Below are 19,628 nucleotides of genomic sequence, written 5' to 3' on the forward strand. Positions count from 1 at the left end.
TTCCTGCTTCTGATGGGAGGAGGCCTTGCCCTTTTGATCCGCTTGCCCACTGGTATAAATACCTGACTTGAGTTTACTCTTGGTAAATGAGCAAAGGTCTCTTTTTTGTGTGTGTCTGTTTTAAACCCTCAGGACAGTCGTACATTCTCGTGGACCCGAGTTCGGGAAGGCGCGCGCCTGAATTGGGTGTGGGTATCCACAGGAAGGCGGGTTCTAACAAGAAGTCATGTGTGAAAAAAGCTTAAGAAGTCTTTAGCAGGAGTAGATGCCATGGAAGCAGTTAACAGTGGTTAGATTTTGAAGGGAAAGGCAATCTGATAATGAATTTTAAAAAGACTGTGAAAAATAGGGTTTTAGCTTCCATTTTCAAGATATATTTGTCATTGCCTAAAATGAGCAAGATTATGAGGAATAATACTAGCAGTTTCACTTCATACATGTTTATGTAAAGAGTTCAAGTGTACAGACATCAAAGTCAAATGCTAACTAAGCTTGAAACATGGAGTTTGGGAAAACAGTCTGAATTAAAGAAATAAATTTAAAATTCATCACTGCTTATATAATGTAAAATCATAAAACAAAGATATTGCTGGTGTGGGAAGTCCTTCAGTAATATATGTGTTACTTTTATTGGTTATTGAATAAAGCTGTTATGGTCAATGGCTTAGCAAAATAGAGCAAGGTGGGAATTCCAAGCAGAGAGAGGAGAAAAGAAGGCAGAGCTGGAGAGATGTCATGTAGCTGCCAGAGGAGAAAAATATACATGCACCATTACGAGTAAACCACAAGCCTCATGGTAAAATATAAAAAAATAGAAATGGGTTAATTTAAGAAATAAGAGCTAGCCAGGAATAGGCATAAGCTAATAGACCAAGCAGTGTTTTAATTAACAAAGTTTCTGTGTGATTATTTCAGGTCTGGACGGCCGGGGAACAAACAAGCAGTCTCTGCCGACAGAATGGCACCTGAACGTTCAGTAAAATGCATACACATAAAGCCTAATAAACCATTAAAAAAAAGGAGGGATTATAGACCCACAAAAATTGGAGCCAAGGGCAGCTTTTTTTATTTTTTATTTTTGGATAGGCTCTGTTTGCTATAAACAAGCAGAGATGCTGCTCCTCTAAGAGAAGGCTTCCTGACTCAGTGGTAGCAGGAAAAATTGTGTAGTTCTTTTAAGAAGGCTTCCTTGTTCGCACTAGTTGCAGGAACACCTCTGGCTTTTTCAGGAGGCTAAGAACTTAAATGGGGTTTGTGAATAGTGTGTTAAAAATTGTTTAATGGCGCAACATAGACCTGCAGAATATCTGGAACTGGTGTGGTGTGCAGGACTTATAGAAGTGGTAAACATGCCTCCGCCATGTTGGACTGGGCTGAGCCAAAAGGCAAAGTAGTCTTAATCCTAACCACGCTTCTAAGCATTTTAAAAAGTGGTCCTGGTCATAAAAGGATTACAGATACATGATAAAGACAGATTCAGATTTAAAAAAAAAAAAGACCTCGAAACAGGTCACAGCATTAAATAAAAGCACATAGACTTAGGAGATAGAAGAAACAGAGTAAAGAGACAGTAAGAGTAACAGAGTATAGACAGTCATAGATTAAAGGAGTAAAGAAAATAAAATAAATATTAAACTTGTAGAAAAAGTAATAGTGTAAGAAAAATAAGCCACGTAAAGATGAAATAGACAGAGTCTGGATTATGGATATTATTGTGTTTCTTTGAATTTTTTGACTGTGAATGAGCTAAGTACAGAGAGATATATCATTGTACAGTTGCTAAGCAAAACCAACATAAATACTTTAAAGGTATCTTGACTTCAAAATTTGGGTCTAAGGATATGTTGCTTTGGAAAAGAGGTTCTACTTTTGTTTTCACAGATGATGAGAACCTGTAGATTCCTTTCAGACTAATGTGTATATCTCTGTGAATCCCGCTCCCGCCCAAAAAATAATTCGCCCAACAAAAAGCAGGAAGCAATTTAGAGAGAACTACATCTGAATTCCCAAATACTGTTTATAAATGTTTGTTTACATTTAAAAGGAGATATGATATAGAGATGAATACTTTGCATTGGTATGGATCTTGGTCTATTGATACAAATTTAAGGTCAATTTCTGCTCTTGATGAAGGTATTGTGGTAAAATAAAAATATAACAGAAATGGGTTAATTTAAGATATAAGAGTTAACCAGGAATATGCCTAAGCTAATAGGACAAACAGTGTTTTAATTAATACAGTTTCTATGTGATTATTTCAGGTCTAGGTGACCAGGAAACAAACAAGTATTCTCTACCTACAAATTACCAAAGAAGAGATTCTCTGATTTCCCAGGCCTCAAGAAAATGAAATAGAACCAAACAAAAGATACTAAAACAGAGAACGGTCAAAGAGGAGAATCCTCAGAGTTTTATAATAGAATTATATTAAAGACTTTCAAAGACTCACATTGGGATAGCTACCACTTGTATATTACTCTTCCCATAGCGATGTGAGATGTGGCCAAGTGATTTGCTTTGCAATTTTATTTTCTTCACATAGGCAATGGTAACAAAAGCAAATAATTTATAAGGGATTATATACAGGTGTTTTTTTTATTCTATTGTTAGGTCCAAAAGATCTGGCTTGCCTATTGGAGGAGGCACATTCAACAATGAAAATCAGTTGGCTGATATTTGAGTAAAACCCCACTGAGTGTTAGACCTGCAGTTGAGACTAACAATGGATAACCAGAAGCCAAGTAAAGCAGAAGATTCAAGAGGAATAGCTCAACTGTGTCTTGTTCTCTATCAACCACTATACTAACTGTTCTATACTCAGTTCAGGTTTTTAAACTTCTACCCAAGAGGGTGAACATGTGACACTTGTCTTTCAGTGTCATGGTGACTGTAAGTACCCTTCTGAGAGTACCATCTAGACTGTAGAAGCTAAACCCAGTAGATACTGTTATTGGAAGAAAATGCTGGATCCTGAGGTAGGTTGACTCTCAATTTTCTGAGAAACTGCCACACTGATTTCCAAAGTGGTTGCACAAGTTTGCATTCCCACCAGCAATGAATGAGTGTTCCCTTTACTCCACATCCTCTCCAGCAAAGGTAATCATTGGTATTTTTTATTTTAGCCATTCTGACAGGTGTAAGATGGTATCTCAAAGTTGTTTTGATTTGCATTTCCTTAATATCTAAGGAAGTTGAACATGTCCTTAAGTATCTTTTGGCCATCTGAAATTTTTTTGTTGAGAATTCTCTGTTCAGTTCAGTACCCCATTTTTTAATTTGGGTTATTTAGAATTTTAATGTCTAGTTTCTTGAGTTCTTTATATATTTTGGAGATCAAACCTTTGTCTGATGTGGGGTTGGTTAAGATTTTTTCCTATTCAGTAGGTTGCCCTTTTGTCTTAATGACTGTGTCCTTTGCTTTACAGAAGCTTCTCAGTTTCAGGAGGTCCCATTTATTCATGGTTGCTCTTACTGTCTGTGCTACTGGGGTTATGTGTAAGAAGTGGTCTGCTGTGCCCATGTGTTGCAGTCTACTTCCCACTTTCTCTTCTATCAGGTTCAGTGTGGTTAGATTTATATTGAGGTCTTTAATCAATCTGGACTTGAGTTTTGTGTATGGTGACAGATATGGATCTATTTTCATTCATCTACAGGTTGACATCCAGTTATGCCAGCACCATTTGTTAAAGATGCTTTCTTTCTTTCATTGTATAATTTTAGTTCCTTTGTCGAAAAGATACAATAACTCAGAATAAAAACATCAACAAATTTAATTAACAAGCACAGATGCAAAAATCTTAAGAAAAGGACTTATAAACCAAGTTTATTAACACATTAAAAATCATAGATCATGATCAATGTTGACTGAGTTTTCTGTCCTGCCCAGTTCCCATCGTCATTAAGTCTCAAAGAAATCACACAGAGTTTTATATTAACTATAAACTGATTGGCCCATTAGCTCAGGATTCTTTTAATTCTTATAACTTATATTAGCCCATTATTCTTGTCCATGTTAGCCACGTGGTTTGGTACCTTTTTTGGTGAGGCAGTTACATCTTGCTTGCTCTGTAGCTGGGTCAGGAGTGCAGACAAAGCTTTTCTCTTTCCAGAATTCTCCTGTTCTCATTGACCCACCTCTACTTCCTGGCTGGTTGTACTGCCTATACTTCCTGCCTGGCTACTGATCAATCAGCATTTATTTAAAATATAATTGACAGAATACAGACCATTGTCCCATACCAGATCAACTTGAATTCCTTATAGTAATTTAAGGATGGTTCAACATATGTTGCATGATAAACATAATATAATATATAAACATAATAATGGACAAAAATCAGTTATCATGTTAAAAGATGGAGAAAAAGCTTTTGACAAAATCCAACTTTATGTCTTGATAAAGGTCCTTAAGAAACAAGGAGTAGGATAATACCTCAATACATTAAAGGTTCTGTGTGGCAGACCTGTAGCTAAAGTTGTACTCATGGTTAAAAAAACATTTTCTCTTAAGTCAACAGCCACTATCACTTATCTTTCTGAAGACGTAGGGGGCAGGAGGAGGAGATCAGGAGGAATTCTTAGCCATTAAAAAAAAGGTACGAGGACAACCTTTCAGACTAGTGAGTGGGTGCTTTCACGATAGCCACAAATAGCATAAAGTATCTTGGGGTAACTCTAACCAAGGAAGTGAAACATCTATTTGACAAGAACTTTAAGGTTTTGAAGAAAGAAATTGAAGAGGATACCAGAAAATGGAAGAATCTCCCATGCTCTTGGATTGGGAGGATCAACATAGTAAAATGGCAATTCTACCAAAAGCAATCTATAGATTCAATGCAATCTCCATCAAAATTCCAACAAAACTCTTCACAGACCTTGAGAGAACAATAATCAAGTTTATATGGCAAAACAAAAAACCCAGGATAGCCAAAACAATCGTATACAATAAAAGTATTTCCGGAGGCATTACCATCCCTGACTTCAAACTCTATTATAGAGCTACATTAATGAAAACTGCTTGGCATTGGCACAAAAAACAGAGATGTTGACCAATGGAATCAAATTGAAGACCCAGATATTAATCCACAAACCTATGAACACCTGATTTTCCCCGACATTCATCTAGTGGTATTAGTTCCCTTCTAGCCTTTTTCACTGCACCCCACAGATTCAGATTGCACTATTTAAGTTTTCATTTATTTCAAAAGAATTAAAATTTTCTTCTTAAATATCACAGCTGAGCCATGTGTTATTTAATCTCCTTATTTTATTTGCAAGCATTGGTGAATTTTTCAATTACCTTTAGGATGCCTTTTTGGATTACTTTCATTATATTGGGATCAGACACTGCATCATTTCTGCTCTTTCTAACTTGTGTTTTTATCCCACATTCTAATAAAATCCTTTTCAAGAATCTGTTTGAAGCCATTCATAAATTTGTTTTATTAACAAGACTAAGAACCCTAAAGGGAATCCAAATTTCCTTAGAAACAGTATGATTGTTCAGACACAATTCTTTTAAAGGCAGAAATCAAGGAGAAACTTAAATAAAATATGGGTTAAAATACTTACTTTGCTTTATAAGGTGAATCGGAGCCAGAAATTTTGGTTTCCACTAAACTCTCATATTCTTTAGCCCTAAAGAGAAAAGGTAATTTATCATTATTAGTTATTTCATAGCCAATTATATAATTATATAATGATCCTTTTGTTCCTTTCCCAGAGAAGTATCATGCTGTTAATGTGACAAATTGGTTCATTTTAAAAATCCCTTCCTCAAATGAAATCCTGAAATGCTATCCTGAAAGAATGAAAACACACATTCCCCAGAAGATACAGATGTGATTCAATAAGAACACTTCTGAGTAAAGAATCATGGTGATTAAATATACTCCATGATTACAACAGAAGAGTTGAGGTGGCTAACTTTCTATGTATTGTAAGAAATACAAAGTCTATTGTGAAGGGTGATGCTTCTCTGCTTTCTTTCTTAGCCCATTTATCATATGTATAAAGGAGAGCTACTGAATTTTTGTTAGTTAGTCTTATATCCTATCACATTACTAAAGGTGTTTATGAGTTGTAGAAGTTCCCTGGTAGAATAATTGGGGTCACTAACGTATACTATTATATCATCAACAAATAGTGAGAGTTTGACTTCTTCTTTTCCAAGTTGTATCCCCTTGATCTCCTTTTGTTTTCTTATTGCTCTAGCTAGAACTTCAAGTACTATATTGAATAGATATGGAAAGAGTGGACAGCCTTGTCTTGTTCCTGATTTCAGTGGGATCACTTGGAGTTTCTCTCCATTTAGTTTGATATTGGCTGTATATATCTCAGGTAACTCTAATAAATCAAGTGAAAGACCTGTATGAAAAGAATGTTAAATCTTTGAAGAAAGAAATTAAAGAAGACACCAGAAAATGGAAAGATTTCCCATGCTCTTAGGTAGGTAGAATTAACAAAGTAAAAATGGAAATCTTACTGAAAGCAATCTACAGATTGAATGCAATGCCCATCAAAATCACAGCAAAATTTTTCACAGACCTCGAAAGAACAGTACTCAACTTCATATGGAAAAGCAAAAAAACCTAGGATAGCCAAAACAATCCTGTACAATAAAGAAATTTCCAGAGGCATCATCATCCCTGACTTCAAACTCTATTATAGAGCTACAGCAATGAAAAACAGCCTGGTATTGCCATAAAAACAGACAGGAGGACCAATGGAACCAAATCAAAGACCCAGATATCAATCCACATACCTACGAACACCTGACTTTTGACAAAGAAACCAAAAATATAAAATGAAAAAAAAAAGCATGTTCAAAAACTGGTGCTGGCATAACTGGGTATCAACATGTAGAAGTGTTGTAGGGAGGCTGCTTGTTTATTTCCCAGTTGCCCAGACTCCCAAAATAACCACAGAGAAACTATTAATTAAATCACTGCTTGGCCCATTAGCTCTAGCTTCTTATTGGCTAACTCTTACATCCTAATTTAACCCATTTCTAGTGTGGGACAATTCTGTATTCTGTCAATTATGTTTTAAATAAAAATGCTGATTGGCCAGTAGCCAGGGAGGAAGTATAGGAAGGACAACCAGAAAGGAAGTAGAGGCAAAGCAATGAAAACAGGAGAATTCTGGGAAGGAGGAAGCTCTCTCTGGAGTTGTGAGCCCACCACAGAAGAAGCAAGATGTGAATGCCTCACTGAAAAAAAAGTACCAAGCCATGTGGCTAACAGATATAAATTATAAGAGTTAATAAGAAGCCTGAGCTAATGGGTCAATCAGTTTATAGTTAATGTAGACCTCTGTGTGATTTCTTTGGGACTTAATGATTGCGGGATCCAGGCAGGACAGAAAACCTGACAACAAAGCAGGCCTTCATGTTACAAAGTGTTGTGGGTGACTGGACTGTATTTTGTCAATTATATTTTAAATAAACACTGATTGGTGAGTAGCCTGACAGGAAGTATAGGCAGAACAATTTGCTTTTTTTTCCCACAGGAAATGAGAGGCTGTGGATTCATTCTGAATTAAGAAAAATCAATTTTGATCAAGGAAGACCACCTGAGAAATCTCCGGTAGGAACAGATGACCCAGGCAGATTCAAGATGCTGCCTGAGATAATCAAGCCTCACATGATACTTCAATCAGGACTTGATCATAATTCTAAATTTTCTTTAGGTCCCTATAAGATTATCAGCCCCAACCAGCAGGAAGTAGCCTGGAAAACTACACCCACATTCCCAAAAAATGGACTATGGATTTTTTTCCTTTGCTTAAAAAGGGGGGGGAGTGGTGTGGGACAATTCTGTATTCTGTCAATTATGTTTTAAATAGACGATGATTGGCCAGTAGCCAAGCAGAAAGTATAGATGGGACAACCAGATAGGATGTAGAGGCAAGCAATGAGAACAGGAGAATTCTGGGAAGGAGGAAGCACTCTCTGGAGTCGTGAGCCCGCCACAGTAGAAGCAAGATGTGACTGCCTCACTGAAAACAGGTACTGAGCCATGTGGCTAACATATACTAGAATAATTGGCTAATATCAGTTATAAGAGTTAATAAGAAGCCTGAGCTAATGGACCAATCAGTTTATAATTAATGTAGACCTCTGTGTGATTTCTTTGAGACTTAATAACTGTGGAAACCAGGCAGGACAGAAACCTCAGACAACACATTTCAATTAATCTGTGTATTGTCACGAGGTTGTGGCTTACTGGGTTAAGTTCCAGCATCTTTCTCTAGCAGGGCTACATGGCTTCTCCTGACTCTGCCCTTCTTTGTCCCAGCATTCAATTTAGTTTTCCCTGCCCAGCTCTGTTCTACCCTATCAGGTCAAGCAGTTTCTTTATTAACCAATGGTATTCACAGCATACAGAGGGGAATCCCATACCATAGAAGAATGTAAATAGATTCATAAGTGTTGCCAAGCACAAAACTCAAGTCTAAATGGATCAAAGAACTCAACATAAAACCAGCCACACTGAACTTCATAGAAGAGAAAGTGGGAAGTTCACTTGAAATCATTGACACAGGAGACCACTTCCTAAATATAACCCCAGTAGAACAGACACTGAAACAATTAATAAATGGGACCTCCTGAAACTGAGAAGCTTCTGTAAAGCAAAGGACATGGTCAATAAGACAAAAAGGCAACCTAAAGAATGGGAAACAATCTTCATAAACCCCACATTGGACAGAAGACTGATCTTCAAAATACACAAAGAACTCAAGAAACTTGAGTTCAAAAGAACAAATAATCCAATAAAAAAAAATGGGGTGTAGACCTAAACAGAGAACTCTCAACAGACAAATCTCAAATGGCTGAAAGACAATTAAGGAAATGTTTAACATCTTAATCATCAGAGAAATGCAAATCAAAACAACTCTCAGATTCCATCTTACAACTGTCAGAATGGCCAAGATCAGAAACATTGATGACAGCTTATGCTGGAGAGGATGTGGGGTAAAGGGAACACTCCTGCATTGCTGGTGGGAGTGCAAACTTGTACAGTCATTTTGGAAATCAGTATGGCGACATCTCAGAAACTTAGGAGACAACCTATCTCAGGACACAGCAATACCACTTTTGGGTATATACTCAAAGGATGATCAATCATACCACAAGGACATGTGCTCAACTATGTTCATAACAGCATTATTTGTAATAGCCAGAACCTAGAAACAACCTAGAGGCCCCTCAACCAAAGAATGGATAAAGAAAACGTGGTGCATTTACACAATGGAATACTACACAGTGGTAAAAAAAATGAAATCTTGAAATTTGCAGGTAAATGAATAGATCTAGAAAAAAAACATATTGAGTGAGGTAACACAGACACAGAAAGACAAATATCATATATTCTCACTCATAAATGGCTTTTAGACATAAAGCAAAGAAAAACCAGCCTACAGTCCATAACCTCAGTGTACCTTGACAACAAAGAGGATCCTAAGAGAGACATAGATGGATCTACATAGGAAGGAAAAGAAGACAAGATCTCCTGAGTAAATTGGGAGCATGGTGGTTACAGGAGAGAGTTGAAGGGGAGAAGGGAGGAAGGGAGAGGAGTAGAAGAAATGTATAGCTCAATAAGAACAAAAAAAGAAGATAGTTTGAGAAAAAGGCATAGTGTTACAAAAAAAAAGTGATTCATAGTCTAAGTTAAATACAGGTAAATAATTTTCATTTAACTTCAGAGACAGACTGGAAATAAGCGGATCCAAACCTCAAAGACTTGTTCTATTGTTTATACTGACTACACTCTAAAGGTCCTTATAAATTCATGCTTCCCTTTCTTTGCTCCTATCAGTGTTTAAGCTAGTCCAGAGCAGAAGGGATAGCCATCATGAAGAAAGGGCTCACTAAAGCAATGGAGTAATATTGAGTTAATATACCCATTTCTCCCCATTATTTTTTTGAAAATAAAAGAAGAGCCTATTAACTTAAATGTTACGTGTGAGTGAGAGCAATGACTTATTAGTAAAGTGTTAGCCAAAAAAAAAAGGTTAAGGACCCAAGTTTCAAACTTTACACCCCATGAAGAGCCAGGCATGATAGCACAAATCTATAAACTCAGTGTTCCTTCAGCAACATGGAAGGTTCAGACAGAAGTCTAAGACACTAGTGGACCAGCTAGCTAGATACACAGAGCGGTGAACAAGAGATCCTGCATACAAGTGCTGGAATCTAACAACCCACATATGAGACTGCTCTCTGAGCTCCAAAGATCCACTCACAAATACAAACTCTTCCTCCCTTAAGAGTAAAAGAATGGTGTTCTTAATCTGTTGCAACATTTTCCATGAAGTCTCTTACTTTACCAGTATACATTTTTTGTGGTACAGTTTATATGAAATATATTTATGTCCTTTTACATTAATATATTTACATGTTTATATCTGAAGTGATTCTCTGGAAGATACAATGTGGTTTTAAAAATTGTTTCTGAAAACATGTACCTTTCACTGAAAAATCTAATGTTCGTAAACTTCATGTAATTCCAGTATAGAAAAGTTTCCTTCTGCTGTTTGCCATTGTTTTCTACATATTTTATTACCTTTGCCTCTTAATAACTCCATTACTCCTTTTTAGAATGTTAAATCAATATTTTCTGTCCCCTAACTCTCATGAATATATGGTGTGGTGTATGTATGGGCACATGTTAACATGTTGGTAGGTACCACATATGTGTGCTATCATGGGCAGATACTTCAGAAACTGTCACAAAAAACAATTCTCTTCTTTATATTGCTCTCAACAGGAATGTTGTCACAATTATGAAACACTGACCAACTAATACAGATATATTCTTTCCAGATATTTTCTGTTTGCATTTGGTGGAATCCATGGATACCACTGATATGGTGAGACATCTGTGCAAATGACACACAGTGTTATCACAGACAGAGTTTTAGAGTACTGTTTTATACTGTTGTCTTTAAAATCAAACAGGAAAAATAGAGGGTAAAAACCAAGATATACAAACATTGAATTTTATAATTACCTGAATAGTTGCCTTCACAATGTTGAGTTATCAAAAAAACCTAGTGTATACTACATGTAACATTTTGGTTAATGACAACCCAAGTGTGATAACAGAGATGAAAAATTCCTATTACTAACGATGATATAGACATTCTAGTGTGTCACACAGCGCATTACTCCCTGGTTGGTCCTGTTACTAGTGTAAAGCCCTACTATATAAAAATACAATGTATAGAGTGTAAAATTATGCATAGTATACAATACTTGATAATAGTAATACATGACAATGTTACTGGTTTTTATATGCAGCATATTGTTCTTATTATATTTTTTCTATTTTTATTGGGATCAATTCTACTTAGCAAAAGAAAAAAATGCTTTCTGTAAAACAACATCCACTTCCTGGTAGCCAACTTGTCAATATTGTGTTTACTGTATCTCTTGATTATATCAAGAGGGCAAACTAAGTAATTAACCTATGCCATCTTGGGTTGAGTACGTAATATGCATTGTATTCACACAATGACAAAGTCATCTACAACTCATTTCTCAGAACATACCATCACTGTAAAGTGATACACTCATGAACATACATTTTAGGAATGTACACAGATATACAAATTTTAGATAAATCAAAGTTGATTTGAATTCATAATAAAGATTAAATTGATAAAAAACAATAAAAATAGGCTGTGTGCTTTTGTTTTTACAGAGATTCAAGCTACTGTCTAGTTCAATTCCACATTTAAAAATTTTTAAAAGTTTAAAAATTTTATATGATATATTTTGGCCATATTTTTCTCCTCTCACAACTCCTCCAAGATCCTCCTCTCTCCCCACAATCTTCATATTCTTTCTCTTAAACACAGACATTTGCACAAAATTAAATTTAATTAAAATAAAAACAAAATCAAAACAAAGCAGACATAAACCATGCAGTACATTTTGTGTTTCCTGAGCCTGGGGTCTGCTCTGGAATGTGGTTGATGTATGAAGAAAACAGATTTTCCCTCTCCCAGCAACTATCAATTGCAAACAGCTTCTTGGTTAGGGGTTGAGACTTTTATCCTACCTATTCTTCTCCATACTGATTTTTTGTCTGATTTTTTGTATTTATATATATACTGATATATTTTGGTGGAACAAGTCTTTCATGTCTAGCTCTCTAGAAGGATAAAGTGTATGGAGAAAGAAAGTGCTTGAGGTCACTTGTAAATCCATGATCATATATTTTGGGCAGAGTAGAAAAAGTATACATAAGGTGATAACTAGTGTTCAACAGGCCAACCTATCAGATGAGTGATTCTCTGATGGGGAGCCCCACTTGGAAAAGCTGGCTATTGATAATTGTTTGTCTCTGTCTATAATTTCTCTCACAAGTCACTTCATTTCTTCTCTAAAAATAGTTTTGGGTATTTTCCCACTGTTTGTGTGTTTAACTAGTGAAAATATCACATCTACTGAGCACACATGTATCTGTGGATGGTCAGGAAGATGACTTCTTATTAATTATATGATTCTGATATATAGAAATATACTAAGATATGTTTTATAACTAGATCTATTTTCCCATGAGGACTGTGAGGCACTTAAAAGACTGCTTTGTTCCATTTAGACTAACACAAGAAAACAACAAATTTCTCTTCAGTCTAAGACAAATTGCACACAATTAGTTCATTTTTACCGTAGAACAAGTTCAAACTAGACTAAAAGGTTTTGTAAATGCATCATAAGTTTAAAACTTTACAGCTATGCACAAGGTCAAGGGTTGCAGGTGTCTAACCAAGGTTATTAACATAAAGAAGCCTAAAAATTCATGCCAATTCTTCGTTTGCCAAGTCTAGCTAACAAAATAACTATGTCTCATAGCCTATCTCTCTGGGTACCGTATCCCTGATCTCTGGTCACAGTCTTACTCCAGAAACCTTGAACTTTGCATTGTCATAGTAAAGGGCTCTGTCCTTATCACTGATCCAAAGGAATGTGCTTTTCACCAATGAGATGGAACTCTTGTAGTTTTTAAATTATTGCTTCAAGCGTTCTGTAAAAAATGTTTTTAAGCTAGGTGAACAGGGAAGTAGAAAGAATTGAAACAGAGAATTAGAAAAAGATTTAGAACTACAGAACTGAAACTAAAGAATTAGAGCTAAGGAATTATAGACAATTAGGATAAGAGAATTACACTGTTGAAATATTTATTGCCTGTATATATTGTATACAGTCATTTTACTTATTATATATAGTTTTCTTATTATAGTTATAGACTTTATTTTAGACAAAAAGGGAAAATGTAGTGGCATTTCAATTGTATTTTAATAAATAAAGCTTGATTTATTTCATTAAATTTTTTAAATTTTAATATATAAAGAATTGGAGCTAAGAAATTATAGATAATTAGGACAAGAGAGGCAGAAGAAGAAAGAACATGACTCGAAAAGCACATGTGAATTTATTCCATAGCCCCGCGGATAAGAAATTTTCTAAGTTTCTTTTGGTATGCTGTGGCTTCTGACCTAAACTCTGGGAGGTAGTTTTATGATCTGTACTCACAAGCTACTGAAAGTGTAAGTGATTGCTAAGGGCCAAAGTAGTAGGAAAATGAGTACAAGGACATACAAAAGAGTATGGTAGGGCCCACCATAATCTCAGCACTCAGGAAAGCAGTGGCAGGAGGACTGCTGAATGTTCAGGGTCAGACAGAGCCACACAGAGATACTGTCTTAAGATCATGATGATGATGAAGCTGTGGACAACTCAGGGTTGTATTGGCTTGTCATGTGTAAGACTTTGGTTTCAATATCCACTGAGAAATGGAAGGAAAGGAATAAAAGAGGGAAGAAAAAAGAGAAGAAAAGAAAAGGGAAAGGAAATGGGAGAGAAAGGAAGGGAGGGAAAGAAAATGGGGAAGGGGAATGAAAAGATAGGAAGAGAAAGAAGATAGAGAAGAGGAAGAGGAAGCAGAAGAGAAAAAAGAAGGGAAACGGGAATAGGGGAAAGAAGGGAAACTCAGGGGAAAAATAAAAAGAAGATAGAGTGGAAAAGAGGTCAGGAGAAAGGAGAAAGGGAATGGAAACAAAGAGGAAGGAAAGGGACAAAGAAACTTCAGGGCAATGTAGGTGATCTATATTTTAAAAAGATTTACTTTTATTTCATATATGAGTATCTGCCTGCATGTATATATGTGCACCATGTGTATGCCTGGTGTTCTAGAGCGCCAGAAGAGGGTGTCAGATATCCCTGGAACTGGAGCTATAGGTGGTTGTGAGATACCATGTGGGTACTATGAATGAACCTGGGTCACCTGAGTCAACTTTCCAGACTCAGTGTCTTCATTCCCTCCCCATGATGAGATTGGGTCTGGCTTGAGCTCCTGCAGACAGTTTCAAGCATGTGAGTTTATTTGAAGTAAGAATGAACATGTAGTTTGTGTCAAGTGAGCTCTCACCTAGACAATGACAAGAGAATGCTCATTCCTAGCAGTGGAAAGACAATGAGGTGTGATGTTAGAGGGATATCAGAGAGCACTTTGTTTTAGGCACATTAAATTTCACTTAAAGGTGTAAACTTGGTAATCAGCAAGTATAGGGCATATACAACTAGGACATAGTGGTGAGTGTACACAGACAAGAGAAGGGAACCAAACAAGTATCCATGAGATGGGAGTCAAAAGTTCTCATCAGAAACTTCAAATCAAGCCAGTAACACCCTGAAGTAAACTATGAAACAACTCTTAGGATACATACAGTAAAACTGCAAATACTAACTTCAAGAAAGTCTTTTCTGTTCTTTGCATAAACGACCCATAAAAACTCATTTTAAGATTATACACAAGAGTCGGGGGTGGGGTGGTGTGGGAGGGTACATGCCTTTAATTCCAGGCCTCAGCAGAGGTAGGCAGATCTCTGTGAGTTCAAGGCCAGTCTGTTCTACAGAGCTAGTGCCAGAACAGGTTCCAAAGCTACACAGAGAAACCTTTCTCGCAAAACTAAAAACAAACAAAAGATTATACACAAGAAATTCACAAACAAGATTATACATAAGGAATGGCACTTTCTTCTTTGTTAAGTCAAATCAGAAAAAACATTACTTGGTTTCTAACTATCCACTTTCAAAGAAACAAATCACTCTGAAGTTATGTCTGATTCTGTGAGACGAAACAGACTCTTTGACAGATCCCAATATGGACATGGGAACTACAGACAGGTGCATCACTTGGGGTTATTCCAGTTCCACATTGTTCTAAATAATTCCACAGGTTAAGCATTGCCAACTTTTGGGACACTCATGATAAAGGCAAGGTTCAGAATGTTTTCTCTCAAATCCTACAGGTACCAAATAAGAAAGAACTGTATTTGTGTCCTCAAACAAGACCCATCAGTCACCATGTGACACTTAAAGCTTGTGAGGTAATGTACTACACAGCTGTCTGGCCTCAGATGTCACTTTGGAAGTTGATGATAAACTACAGGTCTGATAACTTGCTTTCCATTTTAAGATATTTCTTGAACTTTTTCCTCTTGTGACAGGCAACCAAATTAATTAAACCCTGTCATGGGGCTTTGACACCACAGCCAGCTGACTTCTATTTGTTGATTGCTATTGATTTTCTTTGATACTTCATTTAAAAATCAATAGTTGGAAAGAAAAATAGGCTTAGTTTACAAATATTTAAATGTACTATTGTATGCAGTAAGAGACACAAGTTTGGCATGGCCTTGGCATCTAATTATAAGAAAAGCCCTTTAGCAGGTGAAAGTGGGGGCTTTGGATCAATACTCTGCTTTCTTTCTCAATCAAAGAAAGTGGCTATAAATTAGGTTCATCAGTGTTATTTCCAAAGCTTTTTGAAGCAAAGAAGTTTAAATGTTTTTTATTCCATTAAACTAAATGACCCCTCCCTAAGAGCTTTTGTTTTGTATTTAAGGACATTTATGCTACCTGGAGTTCATCCGCGCCTTTATCTTTTTAGCTTTTTTCTTATTCTTTTGCCGTTCTTCTCCATCTTTCACAGGCTCTGGTGGAGCTGCACTTTCAATCACAATGTCAACAACATATTTCTTCAAAGACAGATGTTCCTGCAAAATAATCAACACAATGATGACAGTGATGCTATTTTAAAACAATACAAGATCACCATAGAGTAGTACACAGGTTGGATTATATAAAAGAAACTAAAAGTAACTCCTAGACAATAATGGCTTTCACAGTTGCTTTGAAAAACACTGAAGAATCTGTTTACTTGAGATTTTCAACGACTCATCAAACATTTGGTGAACATCAAACATACTATACACTAAGGATACATGGACTCACAGGTACAAAGGGGAAGCTAAAATACACACACACACACACACACACACACACACACACACACACACACACAGAATTATAGCACCATACAAGTTAGTCATTTAATGCGCTGTAGGAGTCGAGGGGAAGACAAGCCAGCACTCACTGAGGGTGAAGAGGGAAGATAGCAAGTAGGTAGCACTGTGTTTGCTGTGCTTTCAATGGTGAATAGGGCCTGAGCAGATGCTGGATTTGTATGTGTCCATCTGGACAAGAGTAGAGAAAGGGGAGGAAGAGGAAGGTCATCTCAGAGAACACATGCCAGAGGGAGAGTAGAAATATAGCACTAGAGACAGTTGTGGTTGGGCTGGAATGCAGCATTTGATTTGTTTCCCTTCTCATCATCTTAGATGTTATGCCTTCTCACTGGAACTATTCCATTTCATGTACTCAACTCCTCTCCCTCTCTCTTCATTCACACCTACACAGCAAATCCCAACTCTACATCTAGCACTCCACCTATTCTGTGTCTGTAGCTACAGAAGATTAATGTATCTATAGGAGAAACTGCCAAATTATACACTGTTTTAGGACACTGGACCTCAAGTACAAATGCCCAGTAGTTGAGCACACATAACATTATTAGCTTATTCACACACTCATCTTCCTATAAATTGTTTTTAGACCAACACTTCAAATCTCAAATATTTGTTATCTTCTTCCTTCCTTCCCTGCTTATGTCTCAGTTGCAGCCCATTGTTTCTTTAACTAAGGAAAGTAGCATTATTTAGAAGTTGCATATACTCCCATGACCAATTTACCAAACACTCTATGTGCCTATACACTTTGTCTTTTTCCCACTATTCTAAACGCACACTCATGCTCCGGTTAGGATTAAGACTCCTAAATGTACACAAAATATTATTCCTTCTCTCCCTTTTATATCTCTATTTCTCTGATTCTTCACACTTTTCTTTCTACCTAAGTCACTTAAATACTTTCCATTTAACCCATCCAAAAGATCTTTTGTCTTGTTCCCCTAGACTACTACCTTAAGGCAGCAGAATGTGTTAGAAGTGTATTAACCTCTCTGCCTTTACCTCTTTAACTCTGTTTCTCTTGAACTCATGAGTCTAGCAAATGCTTTACCAACCCTAACCAAACTGCAAACTGTCCTTGTTAGGGAACTAACATCAAGGCCCACTCTCCGTTTCTTTCTTCCAGTCTTTGCCCTATAGACCACTTCCTTCTCCCCAAGACTCTTTCATCACAAGAAAAGGAAGAAAAGGAAGCCATCATTTTGAGAGGAAGACACTGTGAAAACATGGGAAGAGCTGGAGGGGTGGAACATAGAAGGGAGGATGGGAAGGGGAAAAATCATGTACATTTAAAAGAAAAGATCTTTAAGTATCTTTTCCCCAGTCTGAGGAGGAGGGAAGTATACTTGTACCCTTTCTGTAAAATCAAATGTCATAACTTTAAATATATGTTTTCTACAAATGTATTTAAAACCTTGGGGACAAGACTAGACAGAAAGCTCAGTGGTCAAAACGCTTGCTGTACAAACATAAGGACCTGAGTTAGCAGCCCAGCACCAATGTAAAAGCCAGGTATAGATGTGGCAACAAGTGGCTGTAGCTCCAGCACTGAGGATACAGACAGGTAAATACCAGAGCCCCCGCCAATCAGTCCAGGTGAAAACAATAAATTCTAGTTTCATTGAGAGATTGTCAAAAAACAAATAAAAAACCAACAGGTGTAGAGCAATAGAGAACGGTAACTGAAGTTGACCTCTGACCTCCACATGCACACAGGTGACTGCACTCACACTTATGTGTACACACACCACACATATACTTGTTTATTTTTATCATACAAGGGTAAAATGTACTTTAGTGCCACAGCTCACAAAGTTCTGACATCACTCGCACCACAGCCATCACATTTGTTTCCAGCAAAACCACAACCAGGGTTCCTCTTCCCCGCACTCCTCGGAAACATTACTGTCTCAGAACTCCGCATGCTGTTCCTTAACCAATAGTAGTCTTTCACCAGGATGTGCATGTTCTCAACTAGAATAATCTTAGCTAGGCAGTGGTGGTGCATGCCTTTAATCTCAACATTCAGGAGGCAGAGGCAGGTGGATCTCTGTGAGTTCGGGCCAGCTTGATATACATAGTGAGTTCCAGGACAGCCAGGGGGCTGCTATACAGAGAAACCTTGTCTCAAAAAACCAAAAGCCCCCCCTCCCAAAAAACCTCTACCACTTTAGCAATAACCTCTACTGTTTGTTATCTCCTTATTCTATTTTCTTCTAGAGCTTCCATAACAGCACATATTTACTTAGGGTACCCAATAAAACAAATTTTCTGTTTAAAGTTGTGCCTGTCATTGGCACACACTTTTTAATGTGTTAAATAAGCAAATGAAAACAACACTATCATAAAGGTTATTACACAATACAGGTTTAGCAAAGTGCCTCACACAAAAATCCATTTATTTAGTCCTTAAAACTAAAATTAGAGCACAAGTAGAAGGGATATAATTTTATTTTCTCCATATCAAGTAACAGAACAGTCTTAAAGTGCCCAAAGTGAGACAGTTAAAACTTTGATAGAAGAACAGGAACCAAAACCAGATGTTGGCTGTAGAGCCTATACTGTTGGTTCTCTGTGTTAGAGCTTTGGGGATGAGTTTCAACTGTGGAAACATGCTCATATTCTTCTTCTCATAGCATCATAAGAAAAGGAGGAGCGGAAAAAATGAAGAAAAAGGAAGACTCACAGACCTTCCACCCAAAAGGCAATTTTTCACAAGTAGAAGGAATGATTTGATAACATTGCCTGTCTCATAGAAGACTTTTATACTTTGGCACTAATGAAAAACAATGATCTAAGTGGTAAATATACATGTAGATATATAAGTATCCTTTTGAAATAATCAATCCATTTCTAGAACTAACTACGGAGACTACAGTGGCCTTAAATACATTCATGGTCTTCCTGGCCTGGTTCTGTGCTTTCAGGCATGTTCCACTAAACCTAGCTCCTGCTTCGAACTTTTTCTTGTTTAATTTTTCTGGTTAAATTTTTAATAGTTTTGACCAAAAAGTGGACATTTTTTAAAAGATTTATTTATTTATTATGCATACAGAATCTCGACTGCATTTCTGCCTGCAGGCCAGAAACAGGCATCAGATCTTACTACAGATGGCTGTGAGTCACTATGTGGGTGCTGGGAATTGAACTCAGGACCTCCGGAAGAGAAGCCAGTTCTTTTAACCTCTGAGCCATCTCTCCAGACCCCCAAAATGGACATCTTTATCTTGAAGGGTTACTGATGG

The 19,628-nt window shown here is 36.8% G+C and overlaps 1 protein-coding gene across 4 annotated transcripts in view; it reads right to left on the bottom strand.

The window, feature by feature from the left end:
• Scaper (S-phase cyclin A associated protein in the ER) overlaps positions 1-19,628 on the bottom strand; it is a 354,060-nt gene that overhangs the window by 170,187 nt on the left and 164,245 nt on the right. For all 4 annotated transcript variants that reach the window (XM_085688786.2, XM_085688784.2, XM_085688782.2 and 1 more), the window contains 2 exons: positions 15,935-16,071; positions 5,572-5,637 (listed from right to left, as the gene is read on the bottom strand). In XM_085688786.2, coding sequence (XP_085544912.2) covers positions 5,572-5,637; positions 15,935-16,071 — 203 coding nt within the window. The remainder of the gene's footprint in view (positions 1-5,571; positions 5,638-15,934; positions 16,072-19,628) is intronic.

Source organism: Myodes glareolus, chromosome 4, assembly GCF_982192425.1.
Source record: "Myodes glareolus chromosome 4, mMyoGla1.1, whole genome shotgun sequence".
NCBI lineage: Eukaryota > Metazoa > Chordata > Mammalia > Rodentia > Cricetidae > Myodes > Myodes glareolus.